Genomic DNA, 20,402 nt, shown 5'->3' with positions numbered 1-20,402 from the left:
CTTTCCATACATATTCAGCGTGTCTCACTGCTTTTTGGCCACTGCAGATTCCTGGTTACTCCTGATCTGTAAGGGCTTGGTTTGTAGGCAGTACGGTTTTCTGATTGTTTTGTGGCTATTGCAATCACTAACCATACTGCCAACAAAACAGTCTGCAAGCTGACATAAGCGCTTGGCTTTTGGTGGACATTATTATCAGAGGAAAAGGACAATGTTTGTTGCAATTGTTATTAGTTTTTAAATATTATATTAATTTAAATGTTTTTTTTTTCAATTCAGATGTTTCAAGATTTTGAATAGCAATAGCAACTGAGCTTTGTGTGTGAGAGGGAAAGCAATTGCCCTGTTCTGATCACAGATAGGACATCTGGTTGCAATGGCACATGCAAGAGTTTCTCTTGTCCAAAGTGCTTTTCATAATAAAAAGGAGAAAAAGGTGAATTGTGGTAGTTGGCCTGAAGTTTTTGAGAACATTCATACACCAATGAGCAACCTCAGAGTTTGAGATAAATCAGTAACAGATTATTTTATTCATACTGTGGAACTTTCTTCAACTAACATTTTAAAAGCCATAAAGTAATAATACTAATTTAAATAACAGATTATAGAGAAAAAAATGACTACATTTTGCTGTTTTTTATTATTTGATTGAATGTAGTCATTATTCTCACCCCAGTTTTAATTACAGTACTATTGAAAAGTTACAATGCTTTGTCACAAGTAGAACAAAACATCTACCTGTTAAATATCCAACTGGACAAAGCATCTTGTCTCCCTGGTAACAGACCACACATTCACTTTTGGCTTCACTTCCTGTAACTGGAGCTGTGGAACAAGAGTGTCTGAACAGACAGGGGGAACAGCTCTGGAAGAACAGCCTGAATTAGACAAACATTTCACTGTTTTTGCTGGAACCACATGGGAGGATGTGTCACACGCCAAAGTTTTCTGGGATTCCATCACCTTCTGAGTCTCGCTTGGTTCCCTCAGATATTCCTAAATGACTGAAAGCCGCCAGGAGAGCGCAACATTCAAAGCATGTTTTTGAAATAAAAAGCATGAGATTAAACTGAAGAAATGTGGCCTTCCAGCAGGGACAATGAAACGGAAACTAAATAAAACTAAATGTGAAATTAGTTGCATTGCTGAACACTGAATTCTTGCTTTTTCATTTGTCGTTACGCTGGTGAGAGACAGTGTCAGACCTGGCAGTCTGGTGGTCAGAAGTGACCTGTTTATTTTATTAATTCGTTTTTGAAAACATACAACCGCTAGTTGTGTTTTATGGGTTAACATGATGCAAACCTTTAACTCACCCTTGTTAACATTTATATCATTAGATTTATTTATATTAACAGATGTATCAGATTTATATTACCAGGTGGAGACAGTAGTTGCTTTTAAATCATGTACTGTACTGTCCTAAGATAAGGCTAACTTACAGACATACATGGTATAGTTCTTGTTTTTTCCCAGACATAATTGTTGCTCGTGAACCTTCTGCTTCAGACAGATGTGAGTTCGCAGTGCTGTTGCACATTGCTTTTGGACAGCACTGCTTAATTTCACACCAACTGCTGTCCTGCAGTCCAACAGGAAGTGAGGCACTTCTTCAGGAAGCAGCTCTGAAACATAGGATGGAGGAAAGGCAGAGATGTCTGGGAAAAGTCAGTGTCATCCCCACCACCCCTTAATAAAAAAATGCCTGGGCCTCATTCTAAGTGCAGGCTGGGTACTACAGCACAGACCCAGGTTCGAGTCCCAGCTGTGGTGTCATTGGCATGCAAATGCCTGGGAGTTCATAGTAGTGGGACACAGCTGGCTCTGTATCTTTGGAGAAGGGTGGGCTTTGTCATCCAGGATTCCCTCATCAGGTGTTTATGAGTCACTGAGAGGAGACACACATTCCTGTGTTTGTAATTGCTGTCGTCTACTGGTGCACTGTGGGAGTTGTAGTTTTAGAACGTAGTCGTGGGTGGTGTGAATGTGTATGGGAGGACTGCATTCACTGTGCTGCAGAGGATGAGTGTAATGTTCATCTAGAGATTCCAAAGAGGTGACAGAGGTAAAAAGAAATGCAAAAGAAATCATGAAAAGGAAGCTAACTTCACCCCTCAAACCCCAGCTCCACCCTCCTGAGCAGGTTTCAGCTCTCAGGGACCGCTAAAAGGCATGTTTGTGCCGGCTGTTACCGCCTGTGACTTTGATATGTCTGAATCCGCTTCCCTGGCGTCTACTGCAGGTCATCTCAGCCCTGTAAACCTCTGCCCTGCCTTCCTCTCCCAGGGAAGCGGGCCCTGCCAGCTCGCCCAGTTTTCCTTCCTGTCGGACACCGTCCTCCCCGGCCGCGGTGATGTGGTGACAGAGAGACGATGCGTGTGGGTGGGGCTGGGTCCGGCTTGCCTTCCAGCGCTGGACGCGTACCAGTCGGTCAGATCCGTGGCACACACACGGCCTGGCCTCGCTAACGGGAAATACAGCCGGGGATCCCCACCGTTCACACATTCCCTTTCCACAGCTCTGAACATTCACCACCAGACAGAGCTCATTACATTACATACTACATCACAGTGAGTTACAGACACTCTTGTCCAGAGACACTTACATAGGTTACAATTTCATGTTATCCATTTATACAGCTGAATACCGAGGCAATTGTGGGTTAAGTACATTGCCCAAGGGTACAGCAGCAGTACCCCAGCAGGGAATTAAACCAGCAGCCTTTTGGTTATTAGCCCTGCTCTCTATCACTATGCCACTCCAGAAACAAGGCAGCATCAGCATCCTCTACATTACATGCATGTAGCAGATGCTCTTATCCACAGCAGCTTCAAGCACAACAGAACAGAAGTGTACCCATTCAAGTTAAACAAGCAACAGTGTCAGACCAGGCTCACAACACTCCCAGACCATGAGTCTGAACACTGTTCAAGCCCTACCCCAAGTTAACATGTGTTCCTGGCTGAGTCCTCTGTTCAGCGCTGTTCCAACGCCCACGCTTTTATATTCGTCCACATGCTGCACATATTTAGCTCTGGCTTGTGGCTCCATTGTCTCACAAGGAATGTGTTTTTTTACAACTGAGCTGTGCTATCAGAGCTCGTCTGTAAAAGCATAGTGTTAATACTCTCTCCATTTAAATAAAGAGGAAAAGGTTTACACTCAGCTCGTGGGAGACGGTAATCAGAAACATACCTCCTATTATTTAAATCTATAATCTGCCCCGTACAGCTTTAACAGAAGAGTGTATCACTTGTGAGAGATGCAGGGCTCCTGTATACAGAGCTGATACTGCTGACCAGCAGTATAGCATAGTGGTGAGGAGCAGGGCTTGTAACCAGAAGGTTGCTGGATCAATTCCCTGCTAAAGCACTGCTCTTTTACCCATGAACAAGGCACGTGACCTACAATTGCCTCAGCATATATCCAACTGTATAAATGGGTAAAATTGCAACCTTTTGTATGTAAGTTTCTCTGGATAAGAGCCTCTGCTAAGTGACAATAATGCAATGGTGATGCAGCTCACTCGGGGGGGCACCTGCTGCACATCCAGAGAGCCGAGGAGAAGGCAGAGCCTGTCCCTGCAGCCAAACTCAGAGAGTGCAGAGGCACTCAGATACCACTCTGTGGAATACATGAGGGTGATGTCCTGCACACGGGACCAGTTCTGCATGACGTAGCCCACAACACCTGTGCGTATATGCTGTACCTGTTTAGGGGCAGTGTCAATGCTGAGTACAGATCAGCAGTGGCACACCTGTGTAAAAGCCACAGTGTGTATGTGCATAGTGCGTGTGTAGCTAGAGCACAAGTACAGAGGGTCACTTAATGTGAAGTGGGGCTACAACCTGAACCGTTTCCGGGTCCGGTACTTCAGGATTGAGAATCTGTTTGGTCTGAATAATCACATCTCCTAATGGGCCGGAAGGGGCTGATGCGGCTAGCACTGGGTTTCCCCCTGCGGGGGAACTGGATCTGAAGGATGTCTGGTGAAAGATGATCAGAGAGCATCGTTTTTCAGAGCGCAGTTCAGGCAGGCAGCGGGAGGACAGTGTTCATCTCTGTTCATTTCTAAGGAAATGAATCTCTGAGCATTACCAGGGCTTTAAGATCCCAACATTAAACCTGACAGAGTGACCCCAGCATCAGTGTGTCACCCCACATCTTAAATCACCTCCTTAATACAGCATAAGCCTGGGGAAGAGCTGAATCTGGGGTTTGGAAAAGGGATATAGCATCTAGGCTTTAATTAAAATGGTTATAGTGCAGAACCCCATCAGAGATGAGAACTGCGTACTGTTGTATTGCTGCTAAAATAAAGAGAAACACAGCTACATCTTTGTCTGTCTTTTCGTATGTGTATCCTCTGCCTGTACACATGTACTATTGCCCTTTCTGTCACATGGTAAGACTACAGATGTTGATCTAAATTAGTATCTTGACAACCATACCATCTAATTAATATGTGTGATTTGAATATCATTATGCATTTCCAAAATGATCATTTCTGATAATCTGTCCTTCATTCAGGGCCAATTACATTTACTCACAAGAGATACTTACTTTATTTTGCTCAATGTTTTTTTCTTTCTTTTTTTGGGGAGGGGGGGGTACATTTTAGAATGAAACAGGACAAAAGCAGGCAATGGAGATGGCCAGGAAATGTGCTGTTGACAAAGCGAGTTCCCTTTCCTCCAGCCCGGATTCCTGTTCTGGAGACGGCTTCCTCTCTGCCCGTGCAGCAAGCGCTCCCTTCCCCAGCCTCAGATAAACGCCTGAGCGCAGGCTGCGTTTCCCCGGCCTCAGAGAAACGCCTGAGCTCAGGCTGCGTTTCCCCGGCCTCAGAGAAACGCCTGAGCTCAGGCTGCGTTTCCCCGGCCTCAGCTCAGGCTGCGTTTCCCCGGCCTCAGAGAAATGCTTGAGCACACGCCACACTCTGCGTTTGCAGCCAGTCAGGTGTCTCGGCCTCCTGTGCCATTTTAACTACAGAGAGTCCTGGGTATTGCTGACTCTGTGTTTGTACACCCGGAGAAACTACATTCGTTATTGTTCAAAAGACACGATATAAGGGCCAGTTCAGTTTTTATGTACCCAGTTAGAGGCCTGGCTAGAGACTTCACTCTGTGACTATGACCAATAAGATACTAGGATGGAGTTGGTTTGGTGTAGTTTTAACCAATGAGGGGCCTAGCTGGTGTTCCTCTGTGTGGGAATTAACCAATGAGATGCCTTTTCTAGTGTGCTTTTAACCAATGAGACACCAGGCTGGAGCTGGCTCCATGTACCTGTGCCAGGATGACTCTGGGCTTGTCCCCATAGCAGACACTGGCTGCCCTTGATGTCGGCTCCAGCCGTGACAGAACAGGAAATGGTTACAGTTGTGATGGCAGCTAAGACTGGCATGTGGCTCCACCCACCCAGAGTCTCCTCCAATCACAACTGTATCTGCTGCCTTGTGCCTCTTCAGTCATTCACATCACCTTTCCTCTGTCTGCAGAGGATCTTATCCAGAGCGACAGAGGAAAGGTAAGAAACTGTGTCTGATAATAGGGCCACATACAGAAAAGGACAGACCACATCTGAACACATACCCATCCAACACACAGCACTGCACTGGCCAGCACCATGCTGAATATTGGTGTTCCCCTCCTCTGAAGGGTGACGCAGTTCTCAGAGGATCATACAGTACATGTACCCCCTCTGATGAGCAAGTGATTACAAACCAGGGAGAAGGCTTCTCTCAATAGCCTAAATGTTTTTTCACAGCGAGGTCCAGCCTTGCTGATGACTAAACCAATCCACTAATTGCAAGATTAAATCGCTAGTTATTGATCTCATTGATCATTTCACTTCCTCAGCAGGCTTTATTTAAAACTAAACGCATCCAGTGGTTATCTTGCATTTTGTATTTAAAAATCACCTGCTTTGTTTGCAAGGAATTCAAAAGTGTTTCATTTGAAGCATGAAGCATTTATACCTCTATTTTGGAAGAGCCGTTATCTATGTGTGTGGTGTATACATCAGCGTACTCTATGTGTGGAAAGAACAAAGCACTATTGCAGATAGACTGAACATTCCCCTGCACCTCATGCATTTTTACCAAACAAAAGCAACAGCAGTGTCCTCCTCTGCCTCTAGCCCTCACCCTCCTCCTCCTCCTCTCCTCTGTTTGTGACCATCTCTTCCTGTTTCTGCTCCTCTCACTCCATCATTTTCCTGTGCTCCATCTCTCTCTCACTCTTCCTCCTCTCCATTTTTTCCTGTTTTTACTGCTTGCCTCTCCCCCCCCCTCTTCCCTACCCCCCATCGCTTTCTTGCTCTCCCTCTTTCTCCCTTCGTTCTTGCCTCTCCCTCCCTCGGTCTCTTTCTCCCCTCAAGTTTTGACCCCTTGTCTCAGGGTGAGTTCATTCCTTTCCCATTTTATTGCATTTCCCTCTACAGTAATCTCACAAAGTATTGCTCTTCAGAGAAGTGGATGGGTTTGATGGGAATCCTGCTAACTAATTAACCTCTTTCCAAGCCCCTCTAAATCAATGCCAGCTCCTCCATGCACACAGGCATCCTTCCTCTGAATACCTGTCTATGGGAATACAAAGAAGAGAAATCTCCCCCTCTTTGGGTATATTGAGCAGTCTAATCCAAGCAGCAGGAAGATGTGTGGTCTCATTCACAGAGACACATACTCAATAAGCTTCATTTGTTTTGGGTGCAATAATTTAGCTCAGTCTGGTACCAAAAAAAAGATTTGAGATATTGCATATGAAATATACACTGTCAGTATCCTACAGTGCTGTAATCTGGTGCAACAGCACATGAAAAACACCTAAATTAAAATGCTGTCAGTTGACATTAATATCCAGAAAATGCAGTATAACATTGTAGTAGCTGGTTGTAAATTGGTTTTCTGTTGTAAAGCTACATGAGCGTCACCTCAGTGCTCATAAAGTATATTAGTGTGGGATTCATGAAAGGACATTTAACATGAACGGCAGCCCCTGCTCCATCTGCAGCCAGCGGGCTAATGCTAAGTCAAAGCCGTGAGGCTTGCAGGGGGAATCGCTGCTGTTGGCCTCGTCTGGCAGCTCCCCACCCTGCTTTGTGACACAGAAAAGCCTCCCTGCCAGTCGAAATGGGGTCAGCATTTCCTGGGACCTCAAAAAAACTCAATTGTGCATCAGCTGGGGTTCCAAAGGTTTGCAGATCCGTTTCACACAGAACAGTTACAATGAAAGCACAGCATGACAGTTTTAACAGTACCTGATTTATTTATCCGATTGCATTTGAATGATTTGTTGAATAACTACTTATGAGGAATTCAGTGATTAGAATGTGTAATTAATTCTCTCAAGCCTTTATTCACTGAATTTGATCTTTCTCAGGGTTCAGCAAGCTGTGTGAAAAGGAGGCTGTGTAGGAAAGAAGGTGGGGAATTATTCTGCACAGGAAGAACTGGAAAGGATGGCTTTGAGTGTCATCTGATCACCCTGGCTGACACTAACACCATTTTATTTAGATTTGCATTTTGATTTCCTAAAGGCATCCAAATCACAATGCCGAGATTTGTCATCTGTAAAGAGGAGTAATGGCATGTGTCCGCACGTACCGCTTTCAGGAGAGATATACAAGTGGAGGAGACACACTCTTGTCGATGGGGTTTACTGTCTTACTCTTAACCACTAGTATTAACTGTAGTTGTTCACCTTTGTAGATCTGTGTGTATTTGTGGCTATATGCAGTACGGTGTATGTACTGTGTGTATATTTAGCATACAGCAAGCTTAGATGTGTGCTACTGTAATGTAAACAAATGGAAATAGCTGTATGTGTTATCCAGGTGAATGTATATGCAATGGGACTTCTGTCGCAGGATGACGTTATATCGCCAACGTACAGGGAGCTTCTCTTGGACTTTAAACGGAAATGGCTTCTTTCCTAACCCTGTCTATGTTGACCTCCCCCTGTTGATTGCTGGTCCAGGAACAGGCAGAAGCAGACAGAAAAATGGACAAAAGTAGATTCTGCTGTATATAAGTTCAAAGGACTGCAGAGTAAAATAAGTTACAGTGTCTCTTGAAGAACTTACAGTCTCTCGTGAAGAGAGAACATTGTCTCATAGCTTTGCCGAGTGCGCAGAAAGCCAGTACTAGGGAAAAGTAGCGGATTCAGCACTTCTTCCTTGTGAACACAGTCATTTCAAATAATAATGGAAAAAGTAAGTCTGATTTCCCTCTCAGCAGCCAGGGGCTTTATTTAACATATTTCCATTAGAGCGTTCTCATTAGTCTTCACATTCTTACGCAGAGTCTCGGTGATTTCTGAAACTATGAAATGGAGCCCAGTGGGGGCTCAGTTTTTAGTATTTCGGAGGGGAGGGAATACATTAGTATGGAGCTTGCAACCTCTCCTGCCAGAAATCCTTTCTGGAAGGGGGCGTTGGTTGGTTGTGTAGACGCGCCTGGTGCCGCGCAGCTTGATCATATGTTACACGGCACAGAGCCGTGTTCTCAAAATCCTCTAAAATTTGATCTAATTAAAAACATGCACTCACGTGATTACCACTCATTGCAAACAATTGGCGACTGATTTATGATGCATTGTTAATAAAACATTAATCATCATCTGCTTGTGCTCGTGTATTCCTTTGTACTCAGCACGATGCCCGTGTTGTGCAGTACAATCCCTGCACAAACATATGTATTTACGCGCGACAGTGTGTGGGCGTAACAAATACCAAAACAGGGCTGATTGATTCGTTTACTTCAGTTTTCCCCAGAACTAATGACATCACCGCAATGAAAGAGTTTTCACTGTCGTTTTTAAGAAAAAAAACATGTTTTTCTATGGCGCTCTCTCAAAGATACTCTTTACTGGCCTATCAACCAATCTGAAACAGTCACTTAATCTAATAAAACGGCAGACTACGTTTGGCAATGTTGTCTATGCCAGAGAAAACGAGCTGATTTAGTTTTTAAATTAAACGGGCATTCGGGGTTTCTGTTTGCGTAACAGTTACCGCTGAACAGTCCGGACAGATCAGCCTGAGACTCGCTGCCGAGTCCAGTCCGCTGTGTCGTAGGAGAGGAGGATCGAGGAGAGGAGTTTCCCGTCACGACCGATTGCCTGTCCGCTAAGATAAGGCAGCGATAGACTGCCTGCTGAACAGGGCCGCCCCCAAGTGCTATTGATTTTCTGCCCTTGTGATGTAAAGTAACGACAGTTTCCATTTACAGCGCACGCTGACCAATATCTCGTTTAAACTCATGAATCCTTTGTCAGTCTCGCAAATTATTTGATCTGTCTTTTTGTATGGGAAAAACAGTTTACAAACGCTGCTGAAAATTAACTGCTGACTGATTGTCGTTTGTAACTGCCATTGACCGCAGAGATAAACCATCTTTCAGTTATGGTCCGCTTGATGACATTCATTCTGGAGGCTACAGCACCAAGGGCCATACGGATCCATCGCTCTCTGTGTGGATCAGGATTGAACCAGTTAAACTGGCGTGGTTTATACCAGCACTAAGCGTTCTAATTTTATGTATTAGGTTACAAATGTAGTCGCCCCTGTTGGGGGCAGTTTACGTAAGTTATCATTATTTTTAATGACTGAAAAAGAAAACATGTGAACAAGTAGAAAAACGCGCGGGTGTCTCTTGTTTCATGAGTTTTTGAAAAATAACATAATAAATACATATATTAAATGCCGTTTGTGCTGTTGTGCCATGATATTTATTGCCATTGCCATTCGTACTGCTGTATACTAGCTGAAGAAATTCGGGCAGAGATTCCATGCTCTTGCAGTAGGTAGGTAAAATATGAAAAAAGCTTTCTTCCGTCTTATTAAACCACGTTCTTTAATCATTACGTCACATCGCAACATGTAATGTTCAGAATTCGGAATCATACTCAGTTAACACAGATGTATTAATTTACTTTCACAAAAAGAGAATTTTACGTACAACTCCCTGGATCATTTTGAGACATAAATGCAATGCATTAAAACCAACGCTTTGTAAAAGCGAAATTGCACATGTGTTTGTTAAAGTGCATTTTTAACAGAGTACGCTTTCTGTAAGGAAACGGGAAAAGAAAATCCATAGCCAATTGGGGGGCGAACTGGGAAAACAAGTCCAAGGTAACTGTCCACAGATGTTATTGTTTTGTTACATTTTAAATCAGTGTGACCAACCCTTTCATGTTTTTATAATCTCTACTGTATTTTCACAGTAATGCTAAGATGCAGTCAGAGTTTTAAATATTAAATGAAGCTCATAAATTTCAGACCGTGTGTCGATATGAGGTTAAAGCATGTTTATAACTTTTGTTTTGCACTTATTTTAATATTTATTTTCGCTTTCCTTCGTAAGAGGGGGATCTAAGTTATTCCATGACATTTCCATCATGTTGTCTATAAACTCAGTTTACCAGCCCCGTTCCGGGCCTGCGTCGTGTTGGCGCATTTAATTGCGCATTACAGAGGCTGGAGCTCTGTCTATTAGCGCAGAGTCCTGTTGCTAATGTTCTGCAGGATGACGCTGAGCTTTGATCTGACGCGCTGTTGTGCTCCCTGAATCCGATCCACCCCCGACTGCATATCCACAGCAATGTCACCCAGGCTGACGGGACTGCCGCTGGAGTTCCGCCGCTGTTTTTCTCAAAAACCTCGGTAGTTAAATCTACTGTTGCACGTTTCGATCTGACGGTATGTTTACGTATTCCCGTTAATACCGTTAATAGATTCAATGGTCTACGCTGTTGAAAATATGAAGAAATGGATTTTGTGAAAGTGCTTGGAAGTGTCTTCGCTCTGTTCTGCTACCAGAGCTGCGCAGCCAAACTGTTCAGTGGTGAGTACGGGGGAAGAAACGCGACTATGGTCTCGATAGAGTTATTTTGCTGTTATTCAATAATATGTTTTAGGAAGTCGTATTTGGCTTGCCTAGTTTCTGCATGTTTATGTGTTATTTCTGTCTTCTGCAGTTTTCTATCACTCGTTTTTGTATTGAAAACGAATGAAAGTGTGATGGATGCATTTTACGTTTGCAAAATCAAATGGATATTTTGTCTTGCATTATATTCTCCGAAAGTCGCCTCTCGCAGTCCGTCATAAGGGAAGTTGTTTTTTACTGGGTCAAGAGCAAACATCCTGCTGCGAACTCGTCACGGCGGCGTGCAGAGTCGGGGCTTTTGTTGCTCTTCTAGCTCTGGAATAGAGACCCGTTTGTTGTCTGTTGATGCGACGATTTGCGTTGAGGGGAAAATGCCAGCTTGGTGGCCCTCGCTGATATTATAATAGCTCATTCTGAGAGGGTTAAAACCATTTTTCATGTTTCTGTGGGCCGCCACCCTGTCAGTAACATGTGTCTTTCCAACCCGTGCTTTCGTGAAGGAGATTTATACGCGCGCAGCGGTAAGTAGCTGTATCTCCTGCTCTGTTACGGCGTGAACGCGCAGCGGTGGCGTGGAATGTGGACCGCTGTATGAAAAATAAGCGCATGCACTTAGGGCCAACTTTACAAATGAAATTGCTGTTGAGGTAAAGTTTTAGTGTTTAAGAGACCTTTGAGACCTTTACAGTGTAAATATTGAGAAAGCCTCAGTGTATTTTTTTACATTTTAAACCTAATAAATGTTACAATAACAGCAAACTTTGTGTATGAGTTGGGTTATTTTTAATTATACTAATGAAATAAAGTACATTTTTTTTAGAATGGTATTAACTGAATATGTCACATTTCTGTGCATGACTGGTAGGCCTACCGTTAAAAAAAAGACACAGAACTTGTGCGGGGATGATCACACAGTGGGGCACAGCTGTAGCACCCCTCAGCAAATAGCCAGCTGTGTTAATGTACAACCTAAAACCTGCAGGCTGTGTGAGTCGCGGTGGGTAAGAGCGTTCATGTTGAGTAACAGTCCAGCCCTTTTCCAGTCCAGATGACAGTAGTGCCATCTTGTTGTCCCCTCTGTGTGGGCCTCTGCGGGGCTCCCACCACCCGGCCCCTGTCCCCCATTTCTGCCCCCCCCCCCAAGGCCAGCGTATCTGCCGGCGCGGGACGGAGCGGCCATGCTACAAGATCGCATACTTCCAGGACAGCGGCCGGCGGGTGGCGTTTGAGGAGGCGCGGGGGGTGTGTCGGGGCGATGGCGGCGAGCTGCTGAGCGTGGAGACAGAGAACGAGCAGCGCCTCATCGAGCGCTTCCTGCAGGAGCTGCGTGCCGGCGACGGCGACTTCTGGATCGGGCTGCGGCGGAACCAGGCCCACCCGGGCGCCAGCACCAACTGCCAGGAGCAGTACCACTGGCTGGACGGCAGCCAGGCCTCCTTCAGGTGCCACTCACACAGAGCTCTGAAATATAATATATAAATATGTAATAGATATAATGCTGTAGAGATAAGAGATATAATATCAACCAGAGCCTACAACAACTTAAAGGGATCCAGGGGAGCATGTTGAGTCTAAGGAGGGCTGACCACTATGGCGCATGTAGGAAAGGCATTTAGTCTGACTGGTGCTTTGTCCTTAACTCTAAGCAGCAGACATAGGAAAGTAGTAAATGTTTTTCTTGTCTTTTTTCAGGTTCCTAAATTTGTTACTCAAAGCCAATGCATCATAGCAGGTAGACTGAATGCAGTGCTGAAACGCGCCATAGTGGGTGTGCTGTTTTTGGTTTGCATTCGTTAATCTTACATCACATCTTAATCATTCAATTAAATCGGTTGTTTTAGTAAGGATGGGGCCTCACTAGTTTTATTGGTTGGTTGCTGAAATAAACACTAAATTCTGCAGGATTCTTGCCCTAAAGGGCTGGAATTGCCTGTCGCTTTAGCAGAGGACGAGCAGCAGTTTGAAGAAAAACTTAAGCTCTTCTGAAATCACTATGGTGGGTTTTTGAAGTCTGCTTCTTGTCCAAGAAGACAGATATTAAGGTGGTGATTTTGATTGTGTATCTTGCAGGTTGTAGACTGAATGTGGGTGGGTGGGTGACCCAGCTGTGGTCTGGGGGTAGCTGCTGGGTGTGTGACCCAGCTGTGGTCTGGGGGTAGCTGCTGGGTGTGTGATCCAGCTGTGGTCCGGGGGTAGCTGCTGGGTGGGTGATCCAGCTGTGGTCCGGGGGTAGCTGCTGGGTGTGTGACCCAGCTGTGGTCCGGGGGTAGCTGCTGGGTGTGTGATCCAGCTGTGGTCCGGGGGTAGCTGCTGGGTGTGTGATCCAGCTGTGGTCCGGGGGTAGCTGCTGGGTGTGTGATCCAGCTGTGGTCCGGGGGTAGCTGCTGGGTGTGTGATCCAGCTGTGGTCCGGGGGTAGCTGCTGGGTGGGTGATCCAGCTGTGGTCCGGGGGTAGCTGCTGGGTGTGTGACCCAGCTGTGGTCCGGGGGTAGCTGCTGGGTGTGTGACCCAGCTGTGGTCCGGGGGTAGCTGCTGGGTGTGTGATCCAGCTGTGGTCCGGGGGTAGCTGCTGGGTGTGTGATCCAGCTGTGGTCCGGGGGTAGCTGCTGGGTGTGTGACCCAGCTGTGGTCCGGGGGTAGCTGCTGGGTGTGTGACCCAGCTGTGGTCCGGGGGTAGCTGGTGGGTGTGTGATCCAGCTGTGGTCTGGTAGTGGCTGGTGGGTGTGTGATCCAGCTGTGGTCTGGTAGTGGCTGGTGGGTGTGTGATCCAGCTGTGGTCTGGTAGTGGCTGGTGGGTGTGTGATCCAGCTGTGGTCCGGGGGTAGCTGCTGGGTGTGTGACCCAGCTGTGGTCTGGTAGTGGCTGGTGGGTGTGTGATCCAGCTGTGGTCTGGTAGTGGCTGGTGGGTGTGTGATCCAGCTGTGGTCCGGGGGTAGCTGCTGGGTGTGTGACCCAGCTGTGGTCCGGGGGTAGCTGCTGGGTGTGTGACCCAGCTGTGGTCCGGGGGTAGCTGCTGGGTGTGTGACCCAGCTGTGGTCCGGGGGTTGCTGCTGGGTGTGTCATCCAGCTGTGGTCTGGTAGTGGCTGGTGGGTGTGTGATCCAGCTGTGGTCTGGTAGCGGCTGGTGGGTGTGTGATCCAGCTGTGGTCCAGTAGTGGCTGGTGGGTGTGTGATCCAGCTGTGGTCTGGTAGTGGCTGGTGGGTGTGTGATCCAGCTGTGGTCTGGTAGTGGCTGGTGGGTGTGTGATCCAGCTGTGGTCCGGGGGTAGCTGCTGGGTGTGTGACCCAGCTGTGGTCCGGTAGTGGCTGGTGGGTGTGTCATCCAGCTGTGGTCCGGTAGTGGCTGGTGGGTGTGTCATCCAGCTGTGGTCTGGGGGTGGCTGGTGGGTGTGTGATCCAGCTGTGGTCCGGGGGTGGCTGGTGGGTGTGTGACCCAGCTGTGGTCCGGTAGTGGCTGGTGGGTGTGTGGTCCAGCTGTGGTCCGGGGGTAGCTGGTGAGCCGCAGATGGAGGAGGCTTGAGCCCTACCTTTAAACCCATTGATAGCTTTGACTGTTTTCCTTTCTTCCCTCAACAATTGAACAATTAATTTGTTGAATAATCAATGCCAGTAGGTATAATGAGCACCAGTTTTGTTATTAAATAGCATTATTATCCTTTGCATCATAAACACATGCAGCATTGTCTTATATCCACAGATTATTTGAATTTGTGGGTAATTACTCTTCATTGCTTCATGATATCTTATTTGCAAAACTCTGCAATTTAAATGCTCCTGAAGTTAATGATATGTTTTCCTCTTGAATTTATAAACATTAATTTTGCTTCATTTAATTCCAGCGCATAATTTGCCTTCTACAATATGATGTGAAGAGAGAGAGAGTGAATGCTCCAATGTCAGATTTTTTTTTTTTGATTACCTGGGACGGCAATAATCTGAATAATTCATTGGTCAGTGATCCCACAGCTTTCTTTTAAAGTGTTCTCTATGTTCTCATTATATTAAAGAATGTAAATGACAATATGGAGTTTGACTGAGTATTAATCGACTGAATAATTTCAAAACATCGGCTACAGTCTTACCTTTTCCTCTATAGACTGTGTAGCACACTAGCTGTGAGTGCAAGGCGTAATAAAGCTGAGCAAACAGGCCTCAGGTCAGTGAAAACTTCAGTGCTTTTTCGAGAACATTAAACTTCCTGATCTGTGCAGGTCATATTAAAGGATATTTACTCTGTCAATATTCGTCGAATTCCATCATGGAAGGAGAGAGTGCATTTATCCACAAGTTCAAATAAACTAGACAGAAAAATGCTATAACTTTATGATGGAAAGAAAAATAATGCTATCCCAAAATAAAAATTTTGAAGTTATATCTGTTAGTATTGTGATTAGTTATTATTCAGTAAAGTAATGTTGTTAATTGATGAAAACAGCTGAAACTGAGAGATTGGTTTAAAGCTAAGCTCTGTTTCCCCTGATGCTGCCTCTGCTATAGACTGAACGTACGTGTGTGTGTGTGTGTGTGTGTTCTGCAGGAACTGGTATTGGGATGAGCCGTCCTGCGGGTTTGAGGTGTGTGTGGTGATGTACCATCAGCCCTCAGCTCCCCCTGGCATGGGGGGCCCCTACATGTTCCAGTGGAACGATGACAACTGCAATACCAAGAACAACTTCATTTGCAAGTACTCCCAAGGTGAGCCGGCCCCCTGTCCCGCGCCCTACCCCGCCCTGCCTCCGACCCCTCCCCTGCCCGGACTCCACCCCTGCCTCTGGCCCCACTCCTGCCTCCAATCCCACCCCCTGCCCTTTACCCAGACCCTGCCCCTGCCTCTAACTCCACCCCCTGCCCTACCCCTGGTCCCATCCCCATGCCCCAGCCCCTCCCCCGCCTGTGACTGTTATCCTCTGTGATTGGTTGGTTCGCTGCAGTGGGAGTGGTAAATGTCATCAGTTCAGTTGAGTCTTTCTGTCTTCTGTCTTTGAGATTTCCTCTGTGGAGAATACATTACCAGCACATACTGAGATAAAGGGCCTGATTTTGGTCACACAATGACACCACACAGGAAGCACCATCACAGGTCTCTATGCTGCTATGACTTCAGGGCAAAAACGTGTGTGAAAGTGTGAAAATGGCAGCTCTTGTCCTGGTCAGGGTAGATCTTTGACCAGAGCAGGAGGGAGATCAGTGGTGTTGTGACATTTAAGAATAAGAATAAGAAATACTTTATTAATCCCGAAGGAAATTTGAGATTTCACATGTTCAGTAGCTACAAAGTAGCTATAAGGATACACAGGGCTGTTACTGATGTGGTAAAGAAAACAAAAATATGTAGTTTTAAATTTTAAATACAAGCATGTGATAAATATTGATAGTTTAACATGGCTTTCATACCAGATACACCAATTTTCAACGAGCAATTCAGATTGTAACAGACTGTAATTTACATAGGAATACATACAGGAAAGAGTATCTTTATTATTGTCATTTTTATAGGACCCAAGAAGCCATGGAAAGTCGTTACAGACCTGAACACTTCCAGCCCCACATGCATCAGCTGTGCTAATGCTCTTTTATTATTTCAGAAACTCTGTCTGTTTCCACCTCCGCAGGGAATCTGACACTCACAGGTAAACCCACCCTGTAACCTTGGCACCTGAGAGTAAAGCTACACCATTGTAATTTCCACACTGCTAGGCAACATCCTATAGAACAGGCCATCACACAAGACAACAAAAGTTTCATATTCAGTGGCCCACAGGGTCTTTATCCAGCTAAGTGGACTGACAGCAATACGTTTGAATGGTTTCTCGACAGTTTGATGTTGGTGTAGTGGAATAATCTATAAAAAACACATGTAACCTCAAACCCCTCTTGGCTTTTCTTTATTTCAGTCATTTGTCATGGCTGTAAAATGCCACCTGGGCAAACACAGCACCTAAGTGTAGCGTTTTTATGAATGGAGAAAGTGTTATGGTAATAATCCGTACCTGTGCTCCTAGAACACCCATTGCATGGTGGCCATGCAAGCTGCACTGGATAAGCATGTCCGCCAAATAAATAATCATAATAATCAATAACTAACCAGATGCCATTGTATCACCCTCCTGCGCATGTAGATTGCAGTAGGGTAAAATCTGGGTGTGTTCTACAGCCCCCAGGTTCAGAGGCCAGTGACTGCTTTGTACATAGTCATGGGGGGGGGATGGGCTGGGCTCCGTGTCTCTCGGGTTCTCTGTGTGAATGAGACACACATTGCCTGCAATAAGCGCGGAATGTGTCATCTGCTAGGCTAATTGAGTTTGGCCTCAGTCTCCCCTCGGTCTCGGTCAGATACGCTGCAGACACAATGGGCAGCAGCCGTCTGGACTCTCTCTGCTCCTCTACCACGCAGTCTGTCAGCCATTTCTCATCATGTCTGCAGTGGCCCGCTCCTCACCTCTGATCAACCTGCCTCTGTGCTGCGGGCCACCCATAGACATCTCTCTCCCCACTGACGTTTACATAACTTCAAGGGTCCATTACTTTAAGGTGTGGGAAGTTGGGGATCTCTCAGTGTCTTTCAGTTTAGATACAGTAGCTAAAAAATGATTTTTAAAGGTGTTCATTTATGTAATGTTACTATATGAAAGGTACTGCATTTCAGTTTCTTTGTTTTTGATGTGTATTATAGCTCCCCTAAATTTCTAGTCCCCATGACAATATTCAACCCCCCAACTACCAGCATGTGACCCCCAAAAACAAAACCTTTTTTTCCAGATGCCCCACCCCTGCCGTTGCAGCCGAACTCCCCACCTGTACCCATGGAGGAGGAGAAGATGAACGTGGTGGTGTCTGAATCAGCAGGTGAAACACACTGTGCATTTTATCTTTGGAGATTCATTTCAAAGACAAACCCAACCTCCTCCTGCAGCAATTTCTTCTTTTCCTTGTGACTGTTTAAATTAGACCATTACACTGAACTGAAACTTACTTTTTTTTTTAATAAAAAGTTTGAAAGTAAAATAAGCAGACGCAGCAGTTTAGAAGTGTGTTTTCCTGTACCATGAATATGAGGTTACCTGGTATTGCTGTGCCCGCTGTGCCGGATGAGCTTCCTCTGCTAACGAGCGCATGTGACCTGAGGAAGGATCAGGGAGTCCTCCTGCTACTGCCCCCTGGTGCTCAGTGGCTGTACTGTGTCTCCCTCTGTGTCTGCAGAAAACTCCCTGAACATCACCTACATCATGCTCCCCACCATCCCGCTGCTGTTGCTGCTGCTGCTGGCCACAGGGGTGTTCTGTTTTAAGCTTGTCGCCAGAAGGTAAGAGCTGTCCCCCACCTTCAGTGTTCCCTGGTGAAACATCAGAGGTATGTGATGAGTTCCCGTAGCATGGAAGGCTGGGTTCCTTGACACTGTGTGTGTGTGTGTGTGTGTGTGTGTGTGTGTGTGGGCAGGAGGAAGGAGTGGGTGGACCCATGTCCCAAGGAGCCGGGGTACTGGGTGCCAGCAGGAGGGTGCAGCAGCCCCAGCCCGGATGTGTACCAGGTGCTGAGCAAGCAGCGTGATGCCGACCTGGCAGGCACCCGCCCTGATGCCAGGAACACCTCCTTCCGGCCCTCGTCCCCGGACACGCCGTCGGGCGACTATGACAACCTGACGGCCAGGGACACGGAGAGCGACTTTGTCACGCTGGCCAGCGCAGAGAGCGGCTTCGTCACCAATGACATCTATGAGGCGTGCCAGGGCCGCGGGCGGCCGAACCGGGAGGCCGGGTGGGTGGAGAACGAGATCTATGGCTACTGAGAAACCGCTGAGCGCCCCCTACTGCATCCCCACGCTACGGTCACCTGCCTGTCACCGCCCTCCCGCTCCCGTTCTCCCACTCTCTCTCTCTCTCCCTCCCTCTCACCCCCTCCCTCTCTCTCTCTCCCTCCCTCTCTCTCTCTCCCTCTGTCTCTCTCTCTCTCTCTCTCCCTCTCTCTGGCGCCACCTGCTGGTAATGCTTGAGGAGTACAGCTGAGCTCCATCTCCTGCCACACAAATCATTCGCAGACAGCAGAGGTCTCTTCTGCCTCATCCCTGCCTGAAGGCTTCAGGAACTGACCAAGCGCTCAGGAAACCGGCTCTGAGCAAAGCCCTCTCTCCACTCTGTGCCAGGAGCTGATCTAAAACATGCACACTGTTGCGCCCCCTGGTGGACTTCATAGGTCATAGTGGCACTGAAAGTATGACAGTATTGTATAGGTTTGCAGGGAAACAGTGAGCAAATTCAAAGTCATTTTTGTCACCATATTTGTGTGGAATGCCTGTTATGACCTTTATGGACTTCAACCCCAATAACTGCAAAAAGAAACAACAAAAAGAACTGTACAAAACCAGACTTTCAGTGAAGGAAGTGCATTTCCTCCTCGGATAAACCCATTTTGGATGGAGCAGCTTTTTGCAGCCTTGTGGATATTTTTTTGTGGGGGGGTGGGTTGGGGGTTTGCATGGTGTGTTCTGATGTGTTTGCCTGGGTTGTCACTGGATTGTCTGCTGCTGAGGCAGTGGGCTAGTGACTGCTTTGTACATAGTCAGTGTGTCTCGAGTCTGTCTGGTGCGGGGAAACCCCACTCTGGCTGGGGACAAGTAAAAGGGCCTTGGCAGAATGACCAGTCACAGATATTCTATATTATAACCAGATATTCAGCTCATGTGTTCTTTCTGTCCTCTGTACCCCCTAGTATATGAAACATGTGTTATCTGTGGATGTCCTGTTTGTGACCACACCCCTTCAAGAGTGTTGATATCGAGCCAGCAAATCAGACACTTGTATCTTCAACGGTAGGAAGGACAGTATTTTAAATGTGAGGTACACACCATATAGCTGAATATCTGGCCATCACACACAGAATATCTGTGGATTAGTTATGCCAAGAGCCCTGCACTTTTCAGAGTTTGAAACTGGAATGTGTTTGCCATGAAAGGTCAATGTACATCAAACCTCAATAAACCAGAAAAACAAAAAGATAAACATTAGTGGTCAAGGTTCCTTTCTGTCAGCCGAAATACAAAAATAGGCTTACAGAAAAACATTACTATAAGAGAAAATTGTTGAAGTTTATCTTTATATTTTGTATATAAAGTGTTTATGTTGAATAGTGGGCAGCAGTGTCTTGTAGTGATAAGGAGCAGGGTAGCAGTTTGGTGTAGTGATAAGGAGCAGGACAGCAGTGTGGTGTAGCGGTAAGGAGCAGCAGTGTGGTGTAGCGGTAAGGAGCAGCAGTGTGGTGCAGTCATAAGGAGCAGGGCAGCAGTGTGGTGTAGTGGTAAGGAGCAGGGCTTATAACCCTAAGGTTGCTGGTTCAGTTCAGGTAGGTGATTGCTGTTGTACCTGTAGACTGTATATTATCCAGCTGTATAAAAAGAAACTGCTTTCACAGAGATAAAGAATATCAGAAGCATATAATTTTTTGAAGAGGAAGTATAAATGAAAAACTACAAATCCAGCAGCCCAGAGCTGTTGCTCTCAGGCTGTAATTCTGTAAGGCG

At 46.2% G+C, this 20,402-nt stretch overlaps 1 protein-coding gene across 2 annotated transcripts; it reads left to right on the top strand.

The window, feature by feature from the left end:
• The first annotated feature begins 10,694 nt into the window (after nt 1–10,694).
• On the top strand, nt 10,695–18,785 carry laynb (layilin b). Of its 2 annotated transcripts, XM_036536954.1 has the most exons (8): nt 10,695–10,846; nt 11,389–11,409; nt 12,033–12,330; nt 15,426–15,583; nt 16,474–16,518; nt 17,648–17,734; nt 18,089–18,191; nt 18,326–18,785. In XM_036536954.1, exons 1-8 carry the CDS (start codon nt 10,771–10,773, stop codon nt 18,672–18,674), a joined length of 1,137 nt encoding a protein of 378 aa, XP_036392847.1. In that variant the 5' UTR covers nt 10,695–10,770; the 3' UTR covers nt 18,675–18,785. The 2 variants fall into 2 exon arrangements, with proteins under 2 accessions (XP_036392847.1, XP_036392848.1); XM_036536955.1 differs by lacking the exon at nt 11,389–11,409.
• The last annotated feature ends 1,617 nt before the right edge of the window (nt 18,786–20,402 follow it).

Source organism: Megalops cyprinoides, chromosome 9 (assembly GCF_013368585.1).
Source record: "Megalops cyprinoides isolate fMegCyp1 chromosome 9, fMegCyp1.pri, whole genome shotgun sequence".
Lineage (NCBI taxonomy): Eukaryota > Metazoa > Chordata > Actinopteri > Elopiformes > Megalopidae > Megalops > Megalops cyprinoides.
Note: the sequence above shows the minus strand (reverse complement) of the source record. Positions and strands in the feature narration are given on the sequence as shown.

Excerpts from the sequence above, each read along its gene's own strand:
- laynb (XM_036536954.1), top strand. The coding sequence starts at position 10,771 with ATGGATTTTGTGAAAGTGCTTGGAAGTGTCTTCGCTCTGTTCTGCTAC. Across the intron at positions 11,410-12,032 it reads AGATTTATACGCGCGCAGCG|GCCAGCGTATCTGCCGGCGC; the intron begins GTAAGTAGCTGT and ends CCCCCCCCCAAG. Across the intron at positions 12,331-15,425 it reads GGCAGCCAGGCCTCCTTCAG|GAACTGGTATTGGGATGAGC; the intron begins GTGCCACTCACA and ends TGTGTTCTGCAG.